General features: G+C 39.5%; 1 protein-coding gene across 6 annotated transcripts in view; it reads right to left on the bottom strand.

Moving 5' to 3' along the window:
* Nucleotides 1-10408: 10408 nt before the first annotated feature.
* Nucleotides 10409-21534, bottom strand: part of grm8a (glutamate receptor, metabotropic 8a) — a 367732-nt gene continuing 356606 nt past the window's right edge. For 3 of the 6 annotated variants that reach the window (XM_037760310.1, XM_037760307.1, XM_037760308.1), the window contains 2 exons: nucleotides 12922-12998; nucleotides 10409-10528 (listed from right to left, as the gene is read on the bottom strand). In XM_037760310.1, coding sequence (XP_037616238.1) covers nucleotides 12949-12998 — 50 coding nt within the window. In that variant the 3' untranslated portion in view covers nucleotides 10409-10528; nucleotides 12922-12948. Of the gene's footprint in view, nucleotides 10529-12921; nucleotides 12999-21534 lie in introns of those variants that run through there. The other 3 variants (XR_005205480.1, XM_037760312.1, XR_005205481.1) reach the window with 2 other exon arrangements.

A 21534-nucleotide genomic window follows, 5' to 3' on the forward strand; every position in this document is an offset into this window, starting at 1 on the left:
TGTGTCCTCCTGCCTTCTTGCATTAATTCATGTGACGGTACACTGAATGTGTGTGTGTGTGAGCGTGCATGCAGTGTGTGCGTGTGTTGCAGACAGGGTCTGGATAATGGGGAGACAGAGGGCTCTGGTCTATCGGTCTATCGGTATTCTGGCAGACAGAGGGAGAGTCTCTGATTATGTGACACAGAAGGAGGAAGAGGAGGAGGGGGTTAGAGGAGGGAGGAGAAACCAGAGATGTGCACTTTTAGGTTTAGGGGGGTGTGAGACAAGTGGAGAGAGAGGGGGAGAAGGAGAAGAAAGGCAGAGAGACGCGTTGTGCATTAAGAACAAAAGGCAGAGAGAAAGGTGAGGGCAGGAACAGAGAAACCAAAAAAAACGTTCTTAGCAGGGAACCCAAAAAGAGGGAGAGAGGAGCCGGAGGCGAAATCCGGAAATAAGTGGCAGTAACATGTGATCCTAACCCACCTCACTCATTAATGTCACCCCCCAGTCTCTCATCATATCGCTGCAGTAGCTGCTCAACCCTCCAAGCATGGGACCAACTAGATTGGCCGCCATATAAAAAAAGCTAATGAAGCAGATAAAGAACACTGGACATGTGGAATGAAGTAGGGATGTTTGTGTGTTGTGACACGACGTCACTGATTTCTGGGGATAGTTATGCCCTTTTCCACCAAAATTAGCACATATATGCATTTTTAAACACGGGAAAACCCACTAAAAATAAGCGATCGTGCCTTTCCCATTGCCAGTAGAATCAGAATCAGGTTTATTTCGCCAATTATGTACATACTAGGAATTTGACTCTGTTTTTAATGCAGCGCTCTCAATGTACTCACACAGAATAGAAATAACCGAATAAAGAATACAATACAGAAATGTCTACATACAAGTCAAATGTTCAGGAGTTGTAAACAATACAAATAGTGCAAAGAAATAAATACTGGATGGATATATGTGGATTGGATGATTACGTCTATATGCTGTATGTACACTGAGTAAGATTCATATTTACAGTGACAGGTATGTACATAAAGTGACAGATGATATGTACATATTACAGAAAAATGTACATTAAAGACTGTAAATCAAAATCTAAAAATGTGCATTAAAGACTGTAAATTTATCATCTAAAAATGTGCATTAAAGACTGTAAATTTATCATCTAAAAATGTGCATTAAAGACTGTAAATCAAAATCTAAAAATTTGCACTAAAGACTGTAAATTATAATCTAAAAATGTGCTTTAAAGACTGTAAATTATGATCTAAAAATATGCATTAAAGACTGTAAATCATAATCTAAAAATGTGCATTAAAGACTGTAAATTATAATCTCAAAATGTGCAGAAATGTACATTAAAGACGGTAAATCCTAATCTAAAAATGTGCATTGAAGACTGTAAATCCTAATCTAAAAATGTGCATTAAAGACTGTATATTGTGATCTAAAAATTTGCACTAAAGACTGTAAATTATAATCAAAATTTGCGTTAAAGACTGTAAATTATAATCTAAAAATGTGGTTTAAAGACTGTAAATTATGATCTAAAAATATGCATTAAAGATTGTAAATCATAATCTAAAAATGTGCATTAAAGACTGTAAATTATAATCTCAAAATGTGCAGAAATGTACATTAAAGACGGTAAATCCTAATCTAAAAATGTGCATTAAAGACTGTAAATCCTAATCTAAAAATGTGCATTAAAGACTGTATATTGTGATCTAAAAATTTGCACTAAAGACTGTAAATTATAATCAAAATTTGCGTTAAAGACTGTAAATTATGATCTAAAAATATGCATTAAAGACTGTAAGAATTAAAGTCTATAAGAGCAGCAGTGGATATTTGGTGTTACAGTGTATGACTGACTCATCAGAGTGATGTCGTGGGGGAAGAAACTGTTCTTGTGTCTTCTTATTGTGGCGTACACAAGATGAGTATGCTTTTCTATTTGTTTGTTTTTTGGTTTGTCACCTTCAACTTCATGGACGGATGCGCCGGCCGGCACAGGAAGCAGGGTTAGTGAACAGTGAAAATGTTTACGGTGGTTACTCCTTTTTATATCTGTTACTTATTCAGTCTCTCTTTCAAACTCTCAAATCAGAGTTGGTGATTGTTGGAACAGTAGAAACACTAAGAAAGACGGTTTCGATGAGTTTTTTGTTTCTGTAGAGGTTGATTGAAGTGTGTTTTACGACGATCAACAATCTGGAGTCTGGTGGCTTTGAGGAGAGCATATTAATCGTATGTTTATGTACATTAATAAATTATGATAATAGTCCAAATCCTTGTTGATTTTATTTATTATACCTTAGGTAAAGCAAACACAAACCAACCCCGCACACACAGTCCTTTCTCACTGTCAACCCTCCCCCGGCGCATTTATCGAGTATTTACGGTTCTATTATAAAGTCATTATGTTCAGGCAGAGCAGCTGCAGTATAATCCTGACATGAGGGGACCTTTCCTCCCTGAGCTGTGATGTCACATCAGACCTCATATGTCCCCTGATGGCTGGGTAGAAAAAGTTACCCACAAAGGTATTAGCATACATTTATTTAAAGATGCTCTAAAATTATGTCTGTGTGCATTCAGGCACATTAACACAGTGAGCGCAGACGTGATGAGCACACATCTCTCGACCATGTGAAAGGAAGAGAGGCTAAGAACTGCCACGGGGAGCTAAAGGTGACAGATAGTTAGCATGATCGCTTTTCTTATGCTTCCTTACTCTCAGACAACTCTTCCTCTCCTCCATCTGTCTCTGTCTCCCCCACCCTTTTCCTCTCTAACATCCACCTTTTCTTCCCTCTACCCTCTGATGAACCCCGTAGACGGAGAAACAGGGGAGAGATAAGTCAGAGAAAGTGAAAGAAGGGGAAGGAGGTGAGGCAGAACTGAGTTTGAGAAGAGGAACGCAAGAGATGTGATCACTCCTCAAGAGTGCAAGACCCACTTTAAAGAATCTCCAGAGAGATACAGTAGGTAGAATAATTCATATTCAGAGAGGATTACCTGATATCCTTGTCACATCTCCGGTACTAAATCATCCAACACAGATCCATACCTGACAGCTATATGTGAAGAAAGAAATATTTCCTTGACTGTTATAATCCCCTCTGTAAAATAGGATAGGAAGAGAGAGTGAGGATTTCATTTTGCCTTCCCAAACTCCACTTTAACTTCCTGCACTGAGAGACAGACGGACCGAGAAAGTCACACAGATAGAGAACAATATTCAGACAGCACTGACTGGTGTAATTTCTTGGATTTAACACTGACGATCATTGCACCGCTACGGCTGAGAACATGCCCACCCGAAATCACACTGAAACTGACAAGTGAAACGTGTTCATAAAACTGATGCTCTACATTCTTTAACATTAGTTTTAAAAGGTACAGTGTGTAGGATTTGGCAGCATTTAGTGGTGTGGTTGCAGATTGCAACCGACTGAGTACCCCCTTTAGCTCACTCCTCCCTTTTTCAAAGACTGCGGTAACCTGAGCCGCCCAGTGCAAAACTGTGAAAGCACAACAGAAATCAGACGGCGGCTGGCGGTACCATGGTTCTGTACTCGGCGACTCACGTTACCGCAGTTTCACAAGCGTGTCGGAGAACTACGACGGCCTGTGAAAAGTTCTTGCTAGAGCCAGTGTTTGGTTTGACCGTTCTGGGATTCTGTACAAACATGGCCGAGCAGCATGGCGGATTCCGTGAAGAGGACCCGCTCCCTATGTAGATATGAAGGGCTCATTCTAAGCAAACAAAAACACAACTATATTTTAATTTCAGGTGATTATATTTTAATAAAAACATATATAGTTATGAATATTATATTCCATTTCTGCTAATAGATGCCCCAAAATGTTAAAGTGTTCCTTTAACTGCATGTTTTTTATTATGTCTCTAATGCTCCTGGTAAGAATCAGCACACTGATAATATCATAAAAATATTATCAACACAGACAGTATCTGTTACTATTTATCCACTAATGCCCAGCTACATTTTTTCCTTTGTACTCAATGTAATTATTGTGAAATATTTTGCTATAAAAACAAACAAAAATCATAGTACGTTGCCCCTTTTTTTACTTAGTTGTGAACAAACATGCCAATAAAAGCTAATTGAATAAACACAAATCTAAAACAATAATTACCCCCTTTTCCCTTGCAAAAGACAATAGTTTTAAGTATGTAAATCATGCACTATACATTTTAAGTTTCTTACTGTTTGAAGACACACATACTGTTTTAGTATTTGTGTTCATTTTCATATTGGCACATATGCGCAGTCCTTATTAATGGTAATATTGTTACAATTTTTATTTAGAGGAATATTTCTTAAAAAAAAAATAATACATCCACAGAGCCTTTAGAAATGTGCTGAATAAAAGTATGATTTTTCCGGAAAAAAAATTATGATTGTGAATTAATCATTTTAAAAATGTTGGCGGGAGTTGAGTGCGGAAGATATCTGAAATTCAGTTCCCACTTCTAACAAGGCTTGAGAGCCAATAGTAAAACAACGTTGGTATCACGTGGTATCTCTGGGTCGTCAATTAGTGTGGAAAAAATTGATAAATGGTTGAGATTGACGGTAAGTGTCTGGCAACGACTTGTTGTGAAGTAAATGCAATGGAACGGAGGAGGGAGAATGCGACATCTAGTGGCTGAATGTAATCAATAGCACCTCATGTTTGTTTTTTTTCATCTACATTTTTCAACACATTCACTCGTCAAATACCACCCTTTGTGGTCCTACGCTTCAAACTATGACGCTCTAGGTACCCCTCTGGTGTCAGTTTTGGACTCAGGGACGGTGTGTCAGTTTCCGCTCGTTACATGCATAATGTTTTTTTCAAAATAAACTTCCATGTTCACAGGAAACATACAGTTTCCACTTAATACAAGCATACAGTCTATTTTCAAAATAAACTTCCAATGTAGGTTTACTTATGCAACAAAACTATGTGGGTTTAGGCAACAAAAGTACTTGGTTAGGCGTTAAGTTACGTAACAAAAGTAAGGTAAAAGAAGTCAACGTTGACTTGATTTCACACTAGACACAAACAGCGGCCTCCTGGGTGAAAGTCCTATGTTTGTTTGACCCGTCCATCCTCTGCCCCCACCCTCCCTGAGCGGACTTTCCTTGCTCTTTATACTACATCAATTGCTCTGACCGGTCAACACTTACGCAAATGGCTTTACATTGGAGTTAAAGGGTTCTCCGTGCGTCCATATCAGACGCCAAGGGGCGCTGATCAAGTGTCGGTATTTGACGAGTTTGGAGCGATAACGGGTTGATATGTGTGTGTGTGTGTGTGTGTGTTTGGGGGCAGGCAAACACTAAAACTAGACCCAGTAAACTGTAGCTTCCTGGCCTGTGTGGCTGTACTCTAAAAAGGGCAGTCAGAGTGATCACATCACATTTCAGACGTGGACACACTTTGACCGAGAGACACTCACTCACAGTCTGATGCATGATGTACAACATTGTGCCTCGGTGCTGATGCCTAGTCAGTATAATACCTGAAATGCCTTCATCCACCCACGACCAATCATGTAACTGTTATTACGGCTGGAAGGAACATTCTTTAACAGATTAACACACACACACGCCTCTCATCACTCGCTAGAAAAAGCCTGAGGTAAGCTACCTTCATATTAGATCTGTTATGAAGGTAAAGCATTATTGTGTTGAAGTCTACAGTATAGGTTGAAAGTACAATATGTTGCACAAGTATGTTGCAAATGTAAGACACTCCAGACCTTGTTATACTGTTGTTACCCTTTAAGGGGCGGAAGGGAAAAGAAACAGATATCTCAAAACAAGAGCAAATAAAAACCATAATTATCTGCATGGATAGATAAAGACGGGAGGAATGTCACAGGAATACACAGCAGCGGGTTTGATTTATGGACGAGCCCTTCCGAAATTGTTGGATAGGATTATGGCTGGAAGAGCAAGCAAGCGTCGACGAGCCAGATGTTTTCTTAATGGAATGCGTGTAGCACAGGTGATTAAGCGTTGTTGTATCGTAATGCCTATAGGGCCTCAGCCGAGGATCGTTTTGGATTGGCATAATTTTGCAAGATTTGTTCACTTGGAAGGAGGAGGTCTCCTTAGTTTTGGTGGGTGTGAGGATTTTATCATCATTAACGGCGGATGGAGTGGGAGTCAAGGACTCACAGATGAAGGACGCTTTCTTTTTGGATTCTTGCAAAGAAGATATAAGCACCTTGTCTTTTTGGTTACTTTTAATTTTAGTGAGGTAACTTTTAAATGCTTTGAGAACCACAAACAAAAATGATATGAATTCATATTGTATTATTGAGATGGAGGCGTGGATATCTCAAAAACCTGAGCAAATAAAACCAACATGGCTGCATATACTGTAGAGGTAAGTAACTAAGTATTCCAGTTTTAGTGTCTATGGCCCTCACCTCTGTAATAACCTGCCAGTAGAGCTGAGAACATCTCAATCTGTAAATGCTTTTAAAAGAAATCTTAAGATATATCTTTTTACTTAAGCATTCTCTTAATCCTTAATCCATTAAAAACATATTTATATATGTTAAGCTTTTCTATCTACCCTCTCTTACTGTGCTATATTCATCGTATTGTTGTATTTTTATTGCACTGTTTGCACGAAAAGTGCTATATAAATAAATAAAGTTTAAGTTTAAAGTTTAGATTTACTCCAGTGTAATTTTGAGGTACCTTTTACTTTACTTGAGTATTTCCATTTAATGGTACGTCTACTCCACTACATTTCAGGGGTAAATATTGCACTCTTTACTACACTACCGTACAATTAATTAAAACAAAGTTTACAAATTAAGATTTTACATACAAAACATATGATCTGTTTCCAAAACATTATGTATTGTTACTAGGGGTATAGGAAAAAATCAATACAGCATAGTATTGCAATTTTTAGCAAGGGAATATTGTATCGATACACGGACATCAAGTATCAAACTTTTATCATATGAGATAGAAAACCGAAGGAATCGATTGGTACCAATCATGTAATGTTAGTTTTGTCGGGAAGAACTAAAGAAAACTAAATAACACTCCAAAGTTCTGCTAAATTTTGGCGAGGAAAAACTGTCATTGCCATTTTCAAAGGGGTCCCTTGACCTCTGACCTCAAGATATGTGAAAACTGCATCTTATCAGATAAAACAGATGTTGACAATTGCATAATTTGCAGTTGAAAAAAATTATTCCCACCCCTAATTGTCACTATACTGTTGTATAGGGAGGTTAAAATTTGATCCACTTCAACAAGCTACAACATTTAAGTACCACACGTTAACACATCAATGATAAATCCCCAATAATATAACACTGACGAGGGCAATTCTGCATGAAAAGCATTTTTACTTTTGATATGTTCACTTCATTTCGTCGCTAATACTTACAGTACATTTTTTAATGTAGGAATTTCACTTATAAAAGAGCATTTTCATCGTGTCATATTGCTACTTTCACTTGAATAATCCGAATACTTCTTCCACCAGTTGGTAAGTGAGTAAAAAACTGTGTGATTTTTTTGTTAAATATGGGTGAGCCAACCCTTTCAAATGGATTCCGGATACAATATTGCCTTTTTAAAACTGCAATTGGAAGCTGAAATTACTTCAGATGAGCTGAAAACGTTTCCAGAGCCTGAGAGCATGCCGAGCCACTGATAATGCATTGAAGAGCATCAAAAATGCATTGGTCTCAGTGGGAAAGACCAACCGGATCTCAATGCAGCCTCACAGTCTCTCTCTGTCTGCAGAACCCTGGTAATATGTTACCTTTTGAAGAGCAATAAATGTGGGCTGTATCACAAATCACACGGATCCCATAGTCTGCGTGTTATTTAGTTATTTATGCCTCATGGAGAAATGGCTCTCCATTCCTTCCGAGCAGCACTTATTAGTGTCACATATGGAAGATTTCTCCCCTCAGGTTGTCATGCCAATGTGGAAGTGGGTATGAGTTTTTAAATATGTTTGACTGGAAGGGAAACAGACGTCTGTGGAGTGTGTAGAGGAATGTGTGTGTGTGTTCTCATGTGAAGTGTATTGGTCCGTGCATATACTGTATCTGCACGCAGCATCGCTGCTTATTACATTACTGTATGATACGAGTCACGCCACTGTGATTTTCTTATTAAGTTACGAGAGATGAAGTGAGCGTGTCCAGAAGCCAGGGTTCAAGACCGACTTAATCGAGTAAACGTCAAATCCAAGACCAGGTCCACTCGAGTCCGAGTCAAGACCAAGTACAAAAGGCAGTCGAGACCAGGTCAAGGCCGAGTCCAGAGCAAATCGAGTCCTGTGTGTCTTTCCAATGTTAATATAGTGATTAAGGATGGACAGAAATAATCTATCTATAAACAATATTGATCTATCTTCTAACATCAGTCTAATCAATGCACAGGGGTTAGGTTCCGTATCATTACAGTCTAACATTAGCCTACATTCATTAATACACCGTGAATTTGATCGGATATTGATCGGACATCTTCATTTTCATTCAATTTTCATTTTCAATTTAGTTATTGAGATTATTGTTTACTAGTGCAGGGCCCCTTCGGAGCGTGTGTACATCCGGAACGGGCCGATCGAGATATGCGAAGGGCAGTCATACGTACACATACAGTGAGACAGACAATACTTCCTTTATAGTTAGATGATGCTGCTACAGCGCCACCCATCGGCCAAATGGCGCTAAATTTGCCATGGTCAGTCAGACATCATATCTACACATGTCCACCAAATGTGGTCACAATAGCACAAAGCTAACTTTGAGGCCAGTTATAACAAAACTATATGGAACATCAACAATCCAAAAAAAAGTACCTTTTTCCGGCGTGGTCCAGAGATGACCTGTACCAAATTTTGTGACGATTGCTCAAAATGTGTATAAGAAGTTGCAAAATATCAGATTTGGACAAAATTCAAAATGGCTAGACACAAATGGGCGTGGCTATGTGGATAGATTTGTCTGGACTCACAAAATCCAGGGAAAAAAAAGGTTTGGTTTCTGAAATTTACGGTTAAAAAACGTACAGGCCAAAACGTGAAGTTCATTGTTATAGCGCCACCATCTGGCCAAATTGCACCAAATTCGACACTGAACTCCCTTGGGTCCCCAGCATTACACCCGCCAAGTGTGAAGCTGATCGGATGAGCGGTTCTTAAGATATGTGAATAACACACAGAGGGACAGACAGACAGACAGAAATTCTTAGCATTATGGTTAGATATAAATAGCATGGACGAGGAAGTGGGTGTGCTGCAGCATCTCAAAAAACAAATACAATTGATAAAAATTAAAAAACTATTGCCTAATGTTTTCTACCTTCTTTCTTCCTGGCTATATGTGTAGTATCTGTGGTGGGGAAGAGGATTTGCTTTGTTTTTAATCTGTTTATTATCATATGCATTAGTCCATTCTTCCTTGTGAGGCAGACTCTATCCGCATAACAACATTAAGGAGAAAGAGAGAGAGAGAGAGAGGGAGAGAGAGATAGAGAGGACAGAAGTGTAGAAGTGATACAAAGACTGTCTTTGATCATGTTACTGTCCAATTCTCAGGTTTTTCAGTGAAGTAACTACACTGCGAACTGAAGTCGCTACTAATAGTGACAAACAGAGTGATGGACATATGAGACAAATAAGGCAGACAGACTATAACAGCTCCAGCGTGGGTTGAATGCGCATCAGCAGCTCTGTGTTATATACAGTATGTCTGGTGAATGAAATGTCTGTATCGTCATTACGCTGCATTTTTATTAACTATGATAATCTGGTCACATCTCTCATCCTGGCGCCGTCTCACTCCCTCTTCCTTTCCTTGCATTACTCGCACTCAGAACTACAGATACATATATTAACTACTATTTTCAAACTACATTTGGGGATATTTTTAGCTGCGGCGCTGCTGTTGAATGCATATAGGGGGAACACTGTGTTAATAGAATCAAGCAATGCTCTGTACAACTGATCCCAAATCAGCAGCCAACAACAAACATGACCAGTTCTCAATAGCTGAACCCGAGACCAAGACTATTCCCGTCTCCAACAAGTCTACACAACTCCTCCAGAGTCCACAAATTACGTTTGTGGATACCTTTAGCATGCGGCGCTGCACTACTGTTGAATACATGTAGGGGAAACACTGTGTTAGTAGAATCAAGCAACCTTCTATACAACTGATCCCAAATCAGCAGCCAGCAACAACTTGACCAGCTCTCATTAGCTGAGCCCGAGACAAAGACAATACCAGTCTCCAACAAGTCTAAACAACTCCAACAAGGGACACGTCCAAGACAAGTGCAAAACTTCAAACAATTAGACTCGAGACCGCGGCCAGACTCGAGTATTAGAGCACTGCCAGAAGCATACAGCATGTGTGGGTTCATATCGTGCACTCACCTTTACGTGGCTGAAGGACGGTCTGTTTCTGCACGCGCTGTAAAGACACATTCTCCACAGGGCCTTTCTTCAAGTTCCAGGGAATCTGTGCAAAGTGAGACGGAGAAATCGAGGTTTAGCAGGAGAGGATGCCCAGACATGAAAGCCTGCCGTAATGGAGATAATAGGCTCTGGATCGACGAGTGGAGGCCAGTAAATTAATGGGCCCTCCTTGACACAAAGTCCATTTGTTAGTTTTGAAGCGTTGTGACAGTTAATTACTGAGGGTTGGCTTCAGTGGACCACTCCACTTAGGCCGCCTCAGAGAAGAAAAACATTTCCTGGTGTGTTGGGAGACAGAGAGGACAGCTTTAGATGCTGTGGTTTCAGTGTGTTGGTGTGCGCGAGTGTGGGACTTTGTAAAGAGTGTGGAGGTTGCATACTGTTATGCCAGTGTGTTCAATCTATAGGTGTATCCAGGCAACAGAAATCTCCCTGTTTCTATATTTACTTTCCCAGATTTTGGAAAAAGCTGCGGCCTTGATTATGTTCACTGGCAACATTCTGCCAATTCCAGGAAGTGTCACACCTTTATTCTAATGAGGTAGATGATTAAGCATCAAACACTTTCATGCCGGAGAATGTTTGCTTCAGGACGGCACGGCCTTTCAACATTTAACCAAGACCACAAAATTGCTTTGAGTTGCCTTAACATATCCAAAAAAACACAAATCACGCTTACGTTGCCAGTTGTAGATCTAGTATGAAGAATAAGTGCAATATATTGATAGTAAACATTTTGGAGAGACATTCAATATGAACATTTTGCATTGGAATTTTGCTGATACTATTCAATACAAACATTTGTTCATTATGATTACAAACAAAATGTATTTGCTAACAGACAGGGTTGATCTTCGCAAGATATTCAAGGTTAGACATTGACCTCAAATGGTTAAGGTTGGGATAGGTTGTCGGGCAGCGAGTCTTGCGAGAGTTTTTGCAATGTTTTGTACGTTTTTGCAATTTGTGGGTTACCTTCTAGACACGACCCCTGTTGTACAAGCAACATAAATATTGGCAAAGCTTAAATGTGCTTCACTTACTCACATTAGCCTGGTTCCAGATGTCTGAATCGCTGCCAACACCTGAGCTATATTCAGCTATCAGAGCTTTGTGTGCGGGATTAAGAATGAGGACGCCATCTGTCCCAGAGCCAGAATACATTAAAGAGGACCTGTTATGCTTATTTTTCAGGTGCATACTTGTATTTTAGGTTTCTCCTAAAACATGTTTACATGCTTTAATGTTCAAAAAACACTTTACTTTTCTCATACCGGCTGTGCTTGAGGGCGTGCCAAACTAGCCTGTAGGCTATGCAAATGTGTTGCTTGGTGACATCACTACATTACGGAAGAAAAGGTGAGACTTCAAGCAAGGTGTTTCAGGCAGTTCAGGAGCAGTGTTTCAAACTCTTTTTGGCCTTTGTAACTTTGCAGACCTTTTACATGCACAAAAAACTATAGAACACACTAAAGGAAAGGGGAAAATCACAAAAGCATAATAGGTCCTCTTTAAGAAAAAAAATACTTGCCAATGCTATACATGTTGTAGTTCACTTACGGAACTAACAACTTGTAAATCAACATATTTCTTTGATTGACACGTTAACTGCGCCTTGCAAACATAATTTTTTTGTCCCAACTGAAAATGACTGGTCAAAACAAACCTTGCCAAACAAAAAAAAAAACGACTCTCATGATATGAATAATAATGAAGTAAAAGCTAAACAGCACGCAGTCTAATTAACAGGCTACACTGATAAAGGTAACATCGTTTATCTACAGCATCTCCAGTAAAAAAACAAAACAAAAAAACTGTTAGTGTGTATTTTACAATGCATGAAGCCCGATTTCCGCCTTTAGAGAGTTTGTTTGAGAAACATTAGCTGGCTACTGTCACAGAAGATGGTGAGTACCTGCTACTCTCTGTCACAATATTCACTTATCTTCAAAGATAATTGTGCTTGTCTGTTGGTTTCTTGGCTTTGATGTTGACACTCTGGAGCACCACTCTCCAGCAGAAATGTGAATCAAAATGTCCAAAGCATGCACTCATCTTTCCGTCTCTGTGCACAACAAACTCATGTTTTTTGTTTTTTTTGTAAAATGTCACTTGAAATATCCTTAAAACTGTCAACTAAATGCCCAAGTGGCATACCTAGAAAACATCTCCGTTCGGTCTAAAGTCCAACTAGCTTTAAAAAAAAAATTGGTATTCATCTCCGTGACTCAATCCCCCCTCTTTCTTAAAATTAATCACAAAGTAGTAATTTATATTCTGGTTGTGAAATAGTTTCCAAAGAATACCAATTAGTTGTAGTTCTTTCATTGCCACTACAGGCACTGAATAAGGTTATCTCTGCCTCAGCATACAGGCCCAGTTAGTTGGTGGGAAGGTGTGGAAGTGGGAAGGTGTGTGTGTGATTGGAGTAGTTACCCTGTGACTTTCTGGATTTGTTTTTTCTTAAAACTCTGACTGGAGTCTTTCTGGCAGTTTCACAGCTGAGTTTGCATCTGGGGACAATAAAAGAGGAGAAATACGTTTTAGTAAGCTGGAGATTGAGAAGGAGATTGCCAGGGAGGAACATATTGGTTGCTCACAAGCCTTTTTGTTTATTTAAAAGGGATCGGCTACATAGTTAAGAGTTTATTTTTTTGATTTAGAACTTATTCTGAAATGTTTCCCCTTATTCTAAAAGCACCTTTTTCAGTTTTTCCTTCAACAGATGAAATTCTAACCCAAACTGAAACTGCCTTAATTCTTTCATCAAGGCCACACTAACAAGGTTACAGAGTTTCTATGTTGAATTTCATTCCCGTGTCTCGCATCAATTTTGTGAGAGAAGGTGTCACATTTAGTTTAACTGGCAGACAACTTATTCCAGTAAAACTCAAAATGTCAAACTAAAGTGAGAGACAGATTTTTTGTCACGGTGATCTTGTCAAACAGAGGCTTATTACAGCCTTCTGCTCTGTATTCACTGACAGAGAAATACTCTCAGTGGGATCAACCTGCTGGTGAAGCATCCAGAAGCTGTTGTTGCTGAAACTTGAGTGCATTTATCAGAATTTATCAGCATTTAACAGATATCACTACTTCTGATTTTGGATCAGTACTTTTTTGGATACCTAATGAGTATTGACAGTTTTGAGTGGTTCCCTTGTCCATCCATTTATGAATTTATTAAAAAATCAGCCATGAAAATAAATTACAAAAAAGGAAGTTGTGTCGTTTCATTTGATCAAATATATAAGAAAAATATGAGAAAAACATGTAAAATTGTCTTTCTTTTAAAAGGTGCATCTAATAGCAAAGAAGACTAGGATGAAATAGAAGCACTCAAACAACAGAAATATGGTATAGAGATTAATAAGACATTTTAAATTTTCCCTTTCTGAGACTGTCAACTTTTTTCACCTTTCATAATTGAAATGGTTAGTCGATTCATCACTTAATTACCACTCAATGAATTAAAAAAGACAGTGGAATCACTGTGGAATCTGGTAAACTGTGATGGGCATTTTTCCCATATTTTAAGACATTTTTATAAATGGAAATATTAAACGAATGATTCCCATAATTTATAACATTAGCGGCGAGATGAAGTCATAAATGTAAAAAAATCATTTCACCTCTTTTCCTGCTATAGCCCAGGGGGCCAATACACACACAACCAATGCCACTAGTGCAAATGGGAGCACTTGAGAGAAATAGATTGGGTATCTGTACACAACCTTCAGGGAAAAACATCTGACAAAATGATGTTTATCCTCCATTTATTGTCTGGAATAACAGACAAGTGCCTGTGTTTTTGCCTGAGGCTATGTATGTGTGTGTGACTGAGAGAGAGTTACACTGAGATAGATATACGGTGTGCAAGAGAGAGATCAAAACCTGATAGAAAATACTTCTCTGACTGGATTCAGTTTTGAGCAAAAGCAAAAGGAGAATCTGAGGAGAAGCTGAAGAGGGAGGAGTGGAAATGAAAGAGAGATGGAGAGAGTAGCAGACTGAATTAAGGAGGAGGGACTCCACTCATTATTCAGCAGGCCCCTTCAGATCTCAAACACTGTCAAGCCTCCTCTGTGTTGAAAGAGGAGAAAACAGGAGAAAAATAAATTTGGGAATGAGATCATCCCTGAATTTATTAGAAAACCAGTGTGACCCCCTGACAATCAACAGAGAGGCGCTTTATAACAGAGCTCTGAACTAGATCTGATAACTGCATTGTGCTTGACACACTGTGGGCAATGTTGCATTCACATACCGTGGTTTTTTTGCACCCTCAAAATCCATAGTTGTCACTGTAGACGCGCTGCAGGAGCGACAGACGCGCCACGAGACCAAACGTTTTGAAACACGGAAACGCGCACCACGTCATGTGACGAGGAACAACCAATCCCAGCCTGCAGGTGTTGTTTCTTCTCTTCCGTAAATATCAGTCTAAGGTGATTTTATGAAGGAGAAATTAATAGTACAGGACGAAGCAGAGCTTTATCATCTGTCCGACAAACTATCTTCATGGCTTCACACTTTCCGTCCGAGGACGTCACAACATCCGGTTGAAAGGTGAGCCAGACTGGGTGCGTCCCAAATCGCTTAATTGCATCCACGTTTCCCTCACTTGCGTCTTTTCCTTGCGTCTTAAAGTCCCTCCCACCTGGCATGCAGGGAGAGCTGCAAGGAGAGGAAGCGAGGAAATACGTTTTTAGAGACATGAGACGTCGGCCCAATTCTAATCCTGTCCCTACACCCTCCCACTCTGTTTGTAATAACACTTACAGCTGAATAAAGGTGTAATGCAGGGGTCAGCAACCTTTACTATCAAAAGAGACATTTTAGGCACAACAAAAAAAAAAGAAATCTGTCTGGAGCCCCAAAACATTTGAGCATTGTGATGAAGGTAACACAGCTTATAGTCTAAGTATATAGTATGCAAGTCTAATGCAGTGAGGGCCAAAGAGACAATGTACTACGGAGTATTGGGGCCACATTGAGGGAAAAAACATCTGAGATTTACAGAATAAAGTCAGAATATTATGAGAAAAAAAAGTTGTAATATTACGAGAATAAAGTCATAACTTAACGAGAAAAAAGAAAACAACATGTACAATTACTACTTTATAATATTATGACTTTATTCTCATAATACTATGACTTTTTTTCTCTTAAAACTTACATATATGATTTATGCAAATAATATAAATGTATGCATTAATAAAAATGCAAAAATAGTGTAAAATAAGAATATTAGTTTAAATGTTCTGTATAAATAAATGCAGTGTTAATGCCGGAGTAAACCAGATTATGGCACAGCTGAATTATTGCACTAAATTATTGTACTGCTAAATCGGTATTGCATAGTTGAATATATACAGTATATATACATCGATCGGCCATGACAGCACGGGCACCCTGACAGGTCTGCGGCTACGCAGCCCCATACGCAACAAAGTGCGATGCATTGTGTGTTCTGACACCTTTCTATCGGAACCAGCATTAACTTTCCAGCAATTTGAGCTACAGTAGCTCTTCTATTGGATCAGACAACACGGGCCAGCCTTTGCTCCCCACGTGCATCAATGATCCTTGGGTCTGACCCTGTCGCCGGTTCACCGGGGTTTCCTTCCTTGGACCACTTTTGGTGGGTCCTGACCACTGCAGTCCAGGAACATCCCACAAGAGCTGTAGTTTTGGAGATGCTCTGACCCAGTCGTCTAGCCAGCACTATTTGGGCCTTGTCAAAGTCGCTCACATTCTTACGCTTGCCCATTTTTTCTGCTTCCAACACAAAGTTCAAAGTTCAAAATGTTCACTTGCTGGCTAATATATCCCCCCTACTGCCAGGTGCCATTGTAACGAGATAACCAATGTTGTTCACTTCACCTCTCAGTGGTCTTAATGTTATGGCTGATCGGTGTATATATGCATGTATATATCCAAAAATGTACAATCTAATGAACATATCTACTGTTTTCTAGGCTGGACAAGGGTATACAGTATTTGATCCTAAATACAATCCATTCATTTTATGTTGTTGACGTCTGTATGACAATAAAGTAGAGTAAACTAATTATATTATTATCAGTTTGAGCAGATTACAAGTAAATGTTTGAACCGGTAGTCGCACGGAAATAACATTGGAGCGTGTTCCATGACGATCACAAAACGCTGCTCGTCAGTAAGAGCAGCTGGTTAAGTCGGCATCGATGCAGGCTCGCTGTTGGAGGGTTTCATATCCCACTTCCACTCCCCGTGAATTGGTTTGGGATGGCACTTAATATGGCGGACGGAGTGGAAGTAGGCAGGGAGAGGGTGTAGGTGTAGGTGGTTTGGAATTGGGCCCAAGTCTCTTAATTGCATCCACGTTTCCCTCACTTACGTCTTTTCCTTTGCTTCTTAGTCCCTCCCACCTGGGATGCATGGAGAGCTGCAAGGAAACCATGCGAGGACAGAGGAAACGAGGAAATGTGTTTTCAGAGACATGAGACGTCCTTTCCTCTGAAGCGCCACGTGAAGCGACGTCCGTTTCCGTTACCTCTACTTGTCTGTGTGACTGTGTGTATTTATGTTTATATAATGATCTCTTTTGCTGATTGTTTATGTTTGTTTGAAAATATATATGTGTATGTGGATTATCATTATTATTTTACCCATACTGTGGTTTATGTGATCATTCTGCTCTTTGTTTTACTTTTTATTTATTATTTTTATTTATTTGTGTTTTCATTTCATTCTTTATTTGTTTTTAAAAATTTGTGGACGACATACACACTTCTGTATTTGGTATTTCACATTAAATGGATTGCAAATTTATGTTGTTGATGAAAAAGGAAAATAAAATATAAAAAAGGGCCTCCAAAGTGGCAGCTAAGCTCAAAAAAGCTACGAGACAAGACAGCTGATGTACCATCAGTGTTCTTGCAGTAACACATTACTTAGCAAAGCAACTTCTGGTGACTCCAAAGTTGTTTTATTCACATGTTGTGCTTTCTTAGCTGGCTTGCTAACGTTACCTATTGGTAAACCTACATTCGGGACATACGCTGGGTTTAATTCAGGTTTGAGCTCTGCAGGATTAATGGAGAGAAAATTTATGGAGATGCCTTCAGCAGCTCTGTCCACTGTGAGATGCTGGCAGCTGTAAAACACATGGAGATGCCTCTTAATCCACTGTTGCAGCCAAATCAATTCTTTACATCTTGACTGGGGGGATCAATAAAAAGAAACACAATTCTGCATTTGAAAGGCAACAGATTGGCTGCTGTTGTGCAAAAGGGAGCAAAACTTGCTGCCTATTTCAAACTCCCGAATCTCATAAACAAACTTTTGAACTATAGCTGCTGTAGCCGCGGATGAGTTCAAAGACAGGTTATAGAGGACTGTTTAGATAAAATCATGAGTTTCTGTCGAGGCCACTAGTGCGCAAGTGTGTGTATGTGTGCTGAATGTTAGTAGGGAGCACCAAGGCTGTCAACACCAGGGAAAGCTTCCAGTCTAAACTACATGAGGGCTGTGGAGCAGCAACTCTCAGCTGACTGTAGAGCATTGAGTGATTTTACAAGGAGCAGTAGTGTGTGCAGCAGCAGCAGCACCACGGAGAGCTCCTCTCCTCAGAGTGAAAGCACTTGCCTGCTGATCCGCACACCGTCTCACGACACTGACTTTAAAACAGCGACAGCCTGAATTTTCTTCAGCACCGCTGGGTTATCCAGGGACAGGTGATCCGTCTGCCCTTTTTTAGCAAAGCAAAGTTGTGATTTGCCCGTTCACAAAGTGCACTTCCTCCTCTCTTGTCGTATCCTCTTGCTCGAGGTTTGAGTCTAATAGCTGCTGAACGAAAGGGAGAGCTCACTTACTTTGCTTAGTTTTTCTAAAACCACTCTGGGGGTTTAAACCTACAGCCTCTCTAGGTTTTAACTCTAGGCTACCCTTCTACTAAGGTGTGATGTAGACCAGAGAAATACAACCTGGAAATAAGAATAATACAAAAAAAAGAAGGTACTGCACAACAGAAATGATGGTAGAAATAGTGTGTTAAGTGGAACTTTTTTGTTTCATAGTCGCACCTCAGCATTTGAGCCTTACTTCAGTTTAAATGTTAAGATCAAGCATCATGTGATACTGTATGTTTCACCCACGCTAGGGATGTAACACAAAGCCACTGTCTGTATCTGTGTAAATCACAAAATAAACAGTCATAAACCATCTAGACTGCTTAATTTCCTCTGTTAAATTGTTTTCTACTTACACTTTTTTACTCCTCATAAGTATGCATATACTGTAAGATCTTCTGCTCACAGAGTATACACAATAACAGTAACCATGCTCTAAATTAATCAAATAATTATGATTGATTTGTTTGTCAAAAAAAGAAAACTAGAATTACCACCTTAAGGTTGTACAGTATGCCTCTGCCAACCAGATTACAGATGAAATTGTCATAATTAGGACATGAGTTATTGAGTTATGGCCAAAAACGTGTTTTGTGAGGTCACAGTGACGTTGACGTTGGTCATCTTTGAATCCAAGTGGTCGTTTGTGCTAAATTTGAAGAATTTCCCTCCAGGCGTTCCTGAGATATCACGTTCACAAGAATAGACAGACAGACAGACAGAGACAGACGGACGGACAACCCGAAAACATAATGCCTCCGGCCATGGCTGTCGCCGGCACGGAGGCATAAAAAAATCATAACTGGGTATGAATTCAAGCAGTAAAACTGTTATTGGTACAGGTGGAAATAAATAGTGGGAACTGATCAGGAGGTTTAAATAGAGGGAAAACATAAGTCAGGATTCCAGGATTTTTCTTTACAAACTAAATGTTATGTACATTATGGGAGCAGGTACAGGAAAATGTTTCTCTGGAGTGTCTATGAAAGAAAAGAGGATTGGTTATTTGACAAAAATCTTAAACTCTCCTGTTTTGCATTCATCTTTGAGACTGAGGAGTCAATTTCGTCAGTTTGCATCTATTGAAAAGTCGCAAAGTTCCGATACTGAATCATGGTAAATCTGGTCAAAACTGATGAGAGGTTATTGAGGATGAATATGGCGCAATGTCTGAATTGTGAACCTAAATACATCTGATGCTTAGTGAGATCTGAAGTTAAAGGGGGCACCTTTTTTCTATGATTTCTAGACAGATTTATAAAGGTTTAAACTAAATATCGATGCAAATATTTAGATGCTGTTCGTATCTTTTCATATTTGTTTACATCTCTAGCACATACACTGCTGTAAGCAAGGAGAACAATTATAGTTATAGGAAATGGTTAAGACTCAGAGGGTATTTCAGATAGACCCTTACCATCTATTATATGCATGGGTGGGCCAAATGAGTTGCACACTTTACATGTAAAGTAAAAAAAGAGAAACAAGTTTAAAAAGTCTCAAACGATCTGACATGATGTTGCAATTAAAGGCATAATTTCAGCTCAACGGTCAGTCTTTAATCCTCTAATTAAGGAGTCCTCGGAGATGTTTGGACCTGTAATCAAGAGACTTGGCAGTGACCTTTTACAGAGTTCAGACATGCTTGGAGGTCAAAGTTACAAAGAGCAACCTAATTATTCCTGCAAAGTTAACATTGATTGCACAAATTAAGCCCGGTCTTAATTGGTAATCTCCCAGACGGACGGGATCCTCCTCTTATTATTCTTTTATTTAACTTTTATCCGCCGGGAAGGTGCTTTTTATCCTCAACAGCAATTTCCCTTTTTTAAAGTGGAACTAATCAGAATCAAGACAGACTGCAAATTAATTTTCAGTTATGTGTGAACAATTTAAATCTAAATACATACTTCATGCCGTATAGTCCCAGACCAACCAGAATCAGAGAGTTTTACCTCGTCCCCCATTGATTTTATGTTTGACAGGATGAGTGGACAGATAGGGAAAGTCAATCCATAAGTCAAGCGAGTTGACGTGCAGCTACGCTTGTAATATGTACACTTCAGAGTGAGGTTCATCCTGCACACATACATCCAAAACACTCGCATTCATGTACGCACACAGACACACTCAACCATTTGTTAAAGTGATTCATGAATAGCAGTATTGGAAACTGATGACTCGTAGCAGGCCCCGATGTCATCCAAGCATCCTCCCTTTCCTTATTCACAGCTTCACACGCACACACACACACACACACACACACACACACACACACACACACACACACACACACACACACATACACACACACACACACACACACACACACCAGTCCAACCATTCATATCCACCCCCATGTTATCCATTTTCATTTGCAGAATTTATACCCCGCTCCGCAGCTCTTGGCCTCCCGCTTTAAATCCATAAGTTGATTCACAGCTGATGCAACGCGGTATTGCTGTTGTTTTTCCCCCCTATGATTGGTGGTTTACAGGTTTATTACTGGGGTTTGACATATCTTTCTGTGGGTCAGTGGGCTTATTACCGGATATACTGTAAATCCTCGCTGTGATTGACAGAGGATCATGATGCCGCTCGCTATAGTCCACCTACAGGGGTGCTGTTGAGATTTAAATACAATGCTGTGGAGGTATAAGCACTTTCTTATTTATTTTTCTTTTGAAAAATTGCATGGATGTTAAGCTGCAATTTAAAGGAGGAGTTTGACATTTCAGGAAATGTGCTTATTTGCTTTCATGCTGAGAGTTAGATACCACTCTCATTTCTGCTAGGCTGGCTCTCTCCTGACAGCAGCACCCCAACAGCTCACTGATTTACAGGTTGGGTCTCGCTTGTTTAAAGTACACAAAAACAAAATGTAAAAACAGAACGTTGTTGTTTTATGGGGACTGATGCAAATTTTGGAATGAAAACGCCAATGAGTCCATTGCCATGAATATATAAAGAGACGTCTTTAAATCAGTGGTAAATCAACTTCCCAGTACGAACACGTAAATAGCCCTCATTTAAGTAATTATGTCCTAAAAGTTGTAAAATTCACTAAAGGCTGAATATAGAGTTATTTTCCTCGGCATAATGAATGTTTATCAGACCCACAGGACTGCATCCGGTTCTGCCAGCTTCCTGCTAG

The sequence above is a fragment of the Sebastes umbrosus genome, chromosome 23 (genome assembly GCF_015220745.1).
Source record: "Sebastes umbrosus isolate fSebUmb1 chromosome 23, fSebUmb1.pri, whole genome shotgun sequence".
NCBI lineage: Eukaryota > Metazoa > Chordata > Actinopteri > Perciformes > Sebastidae > Sebastes > Sebastes umbrosus.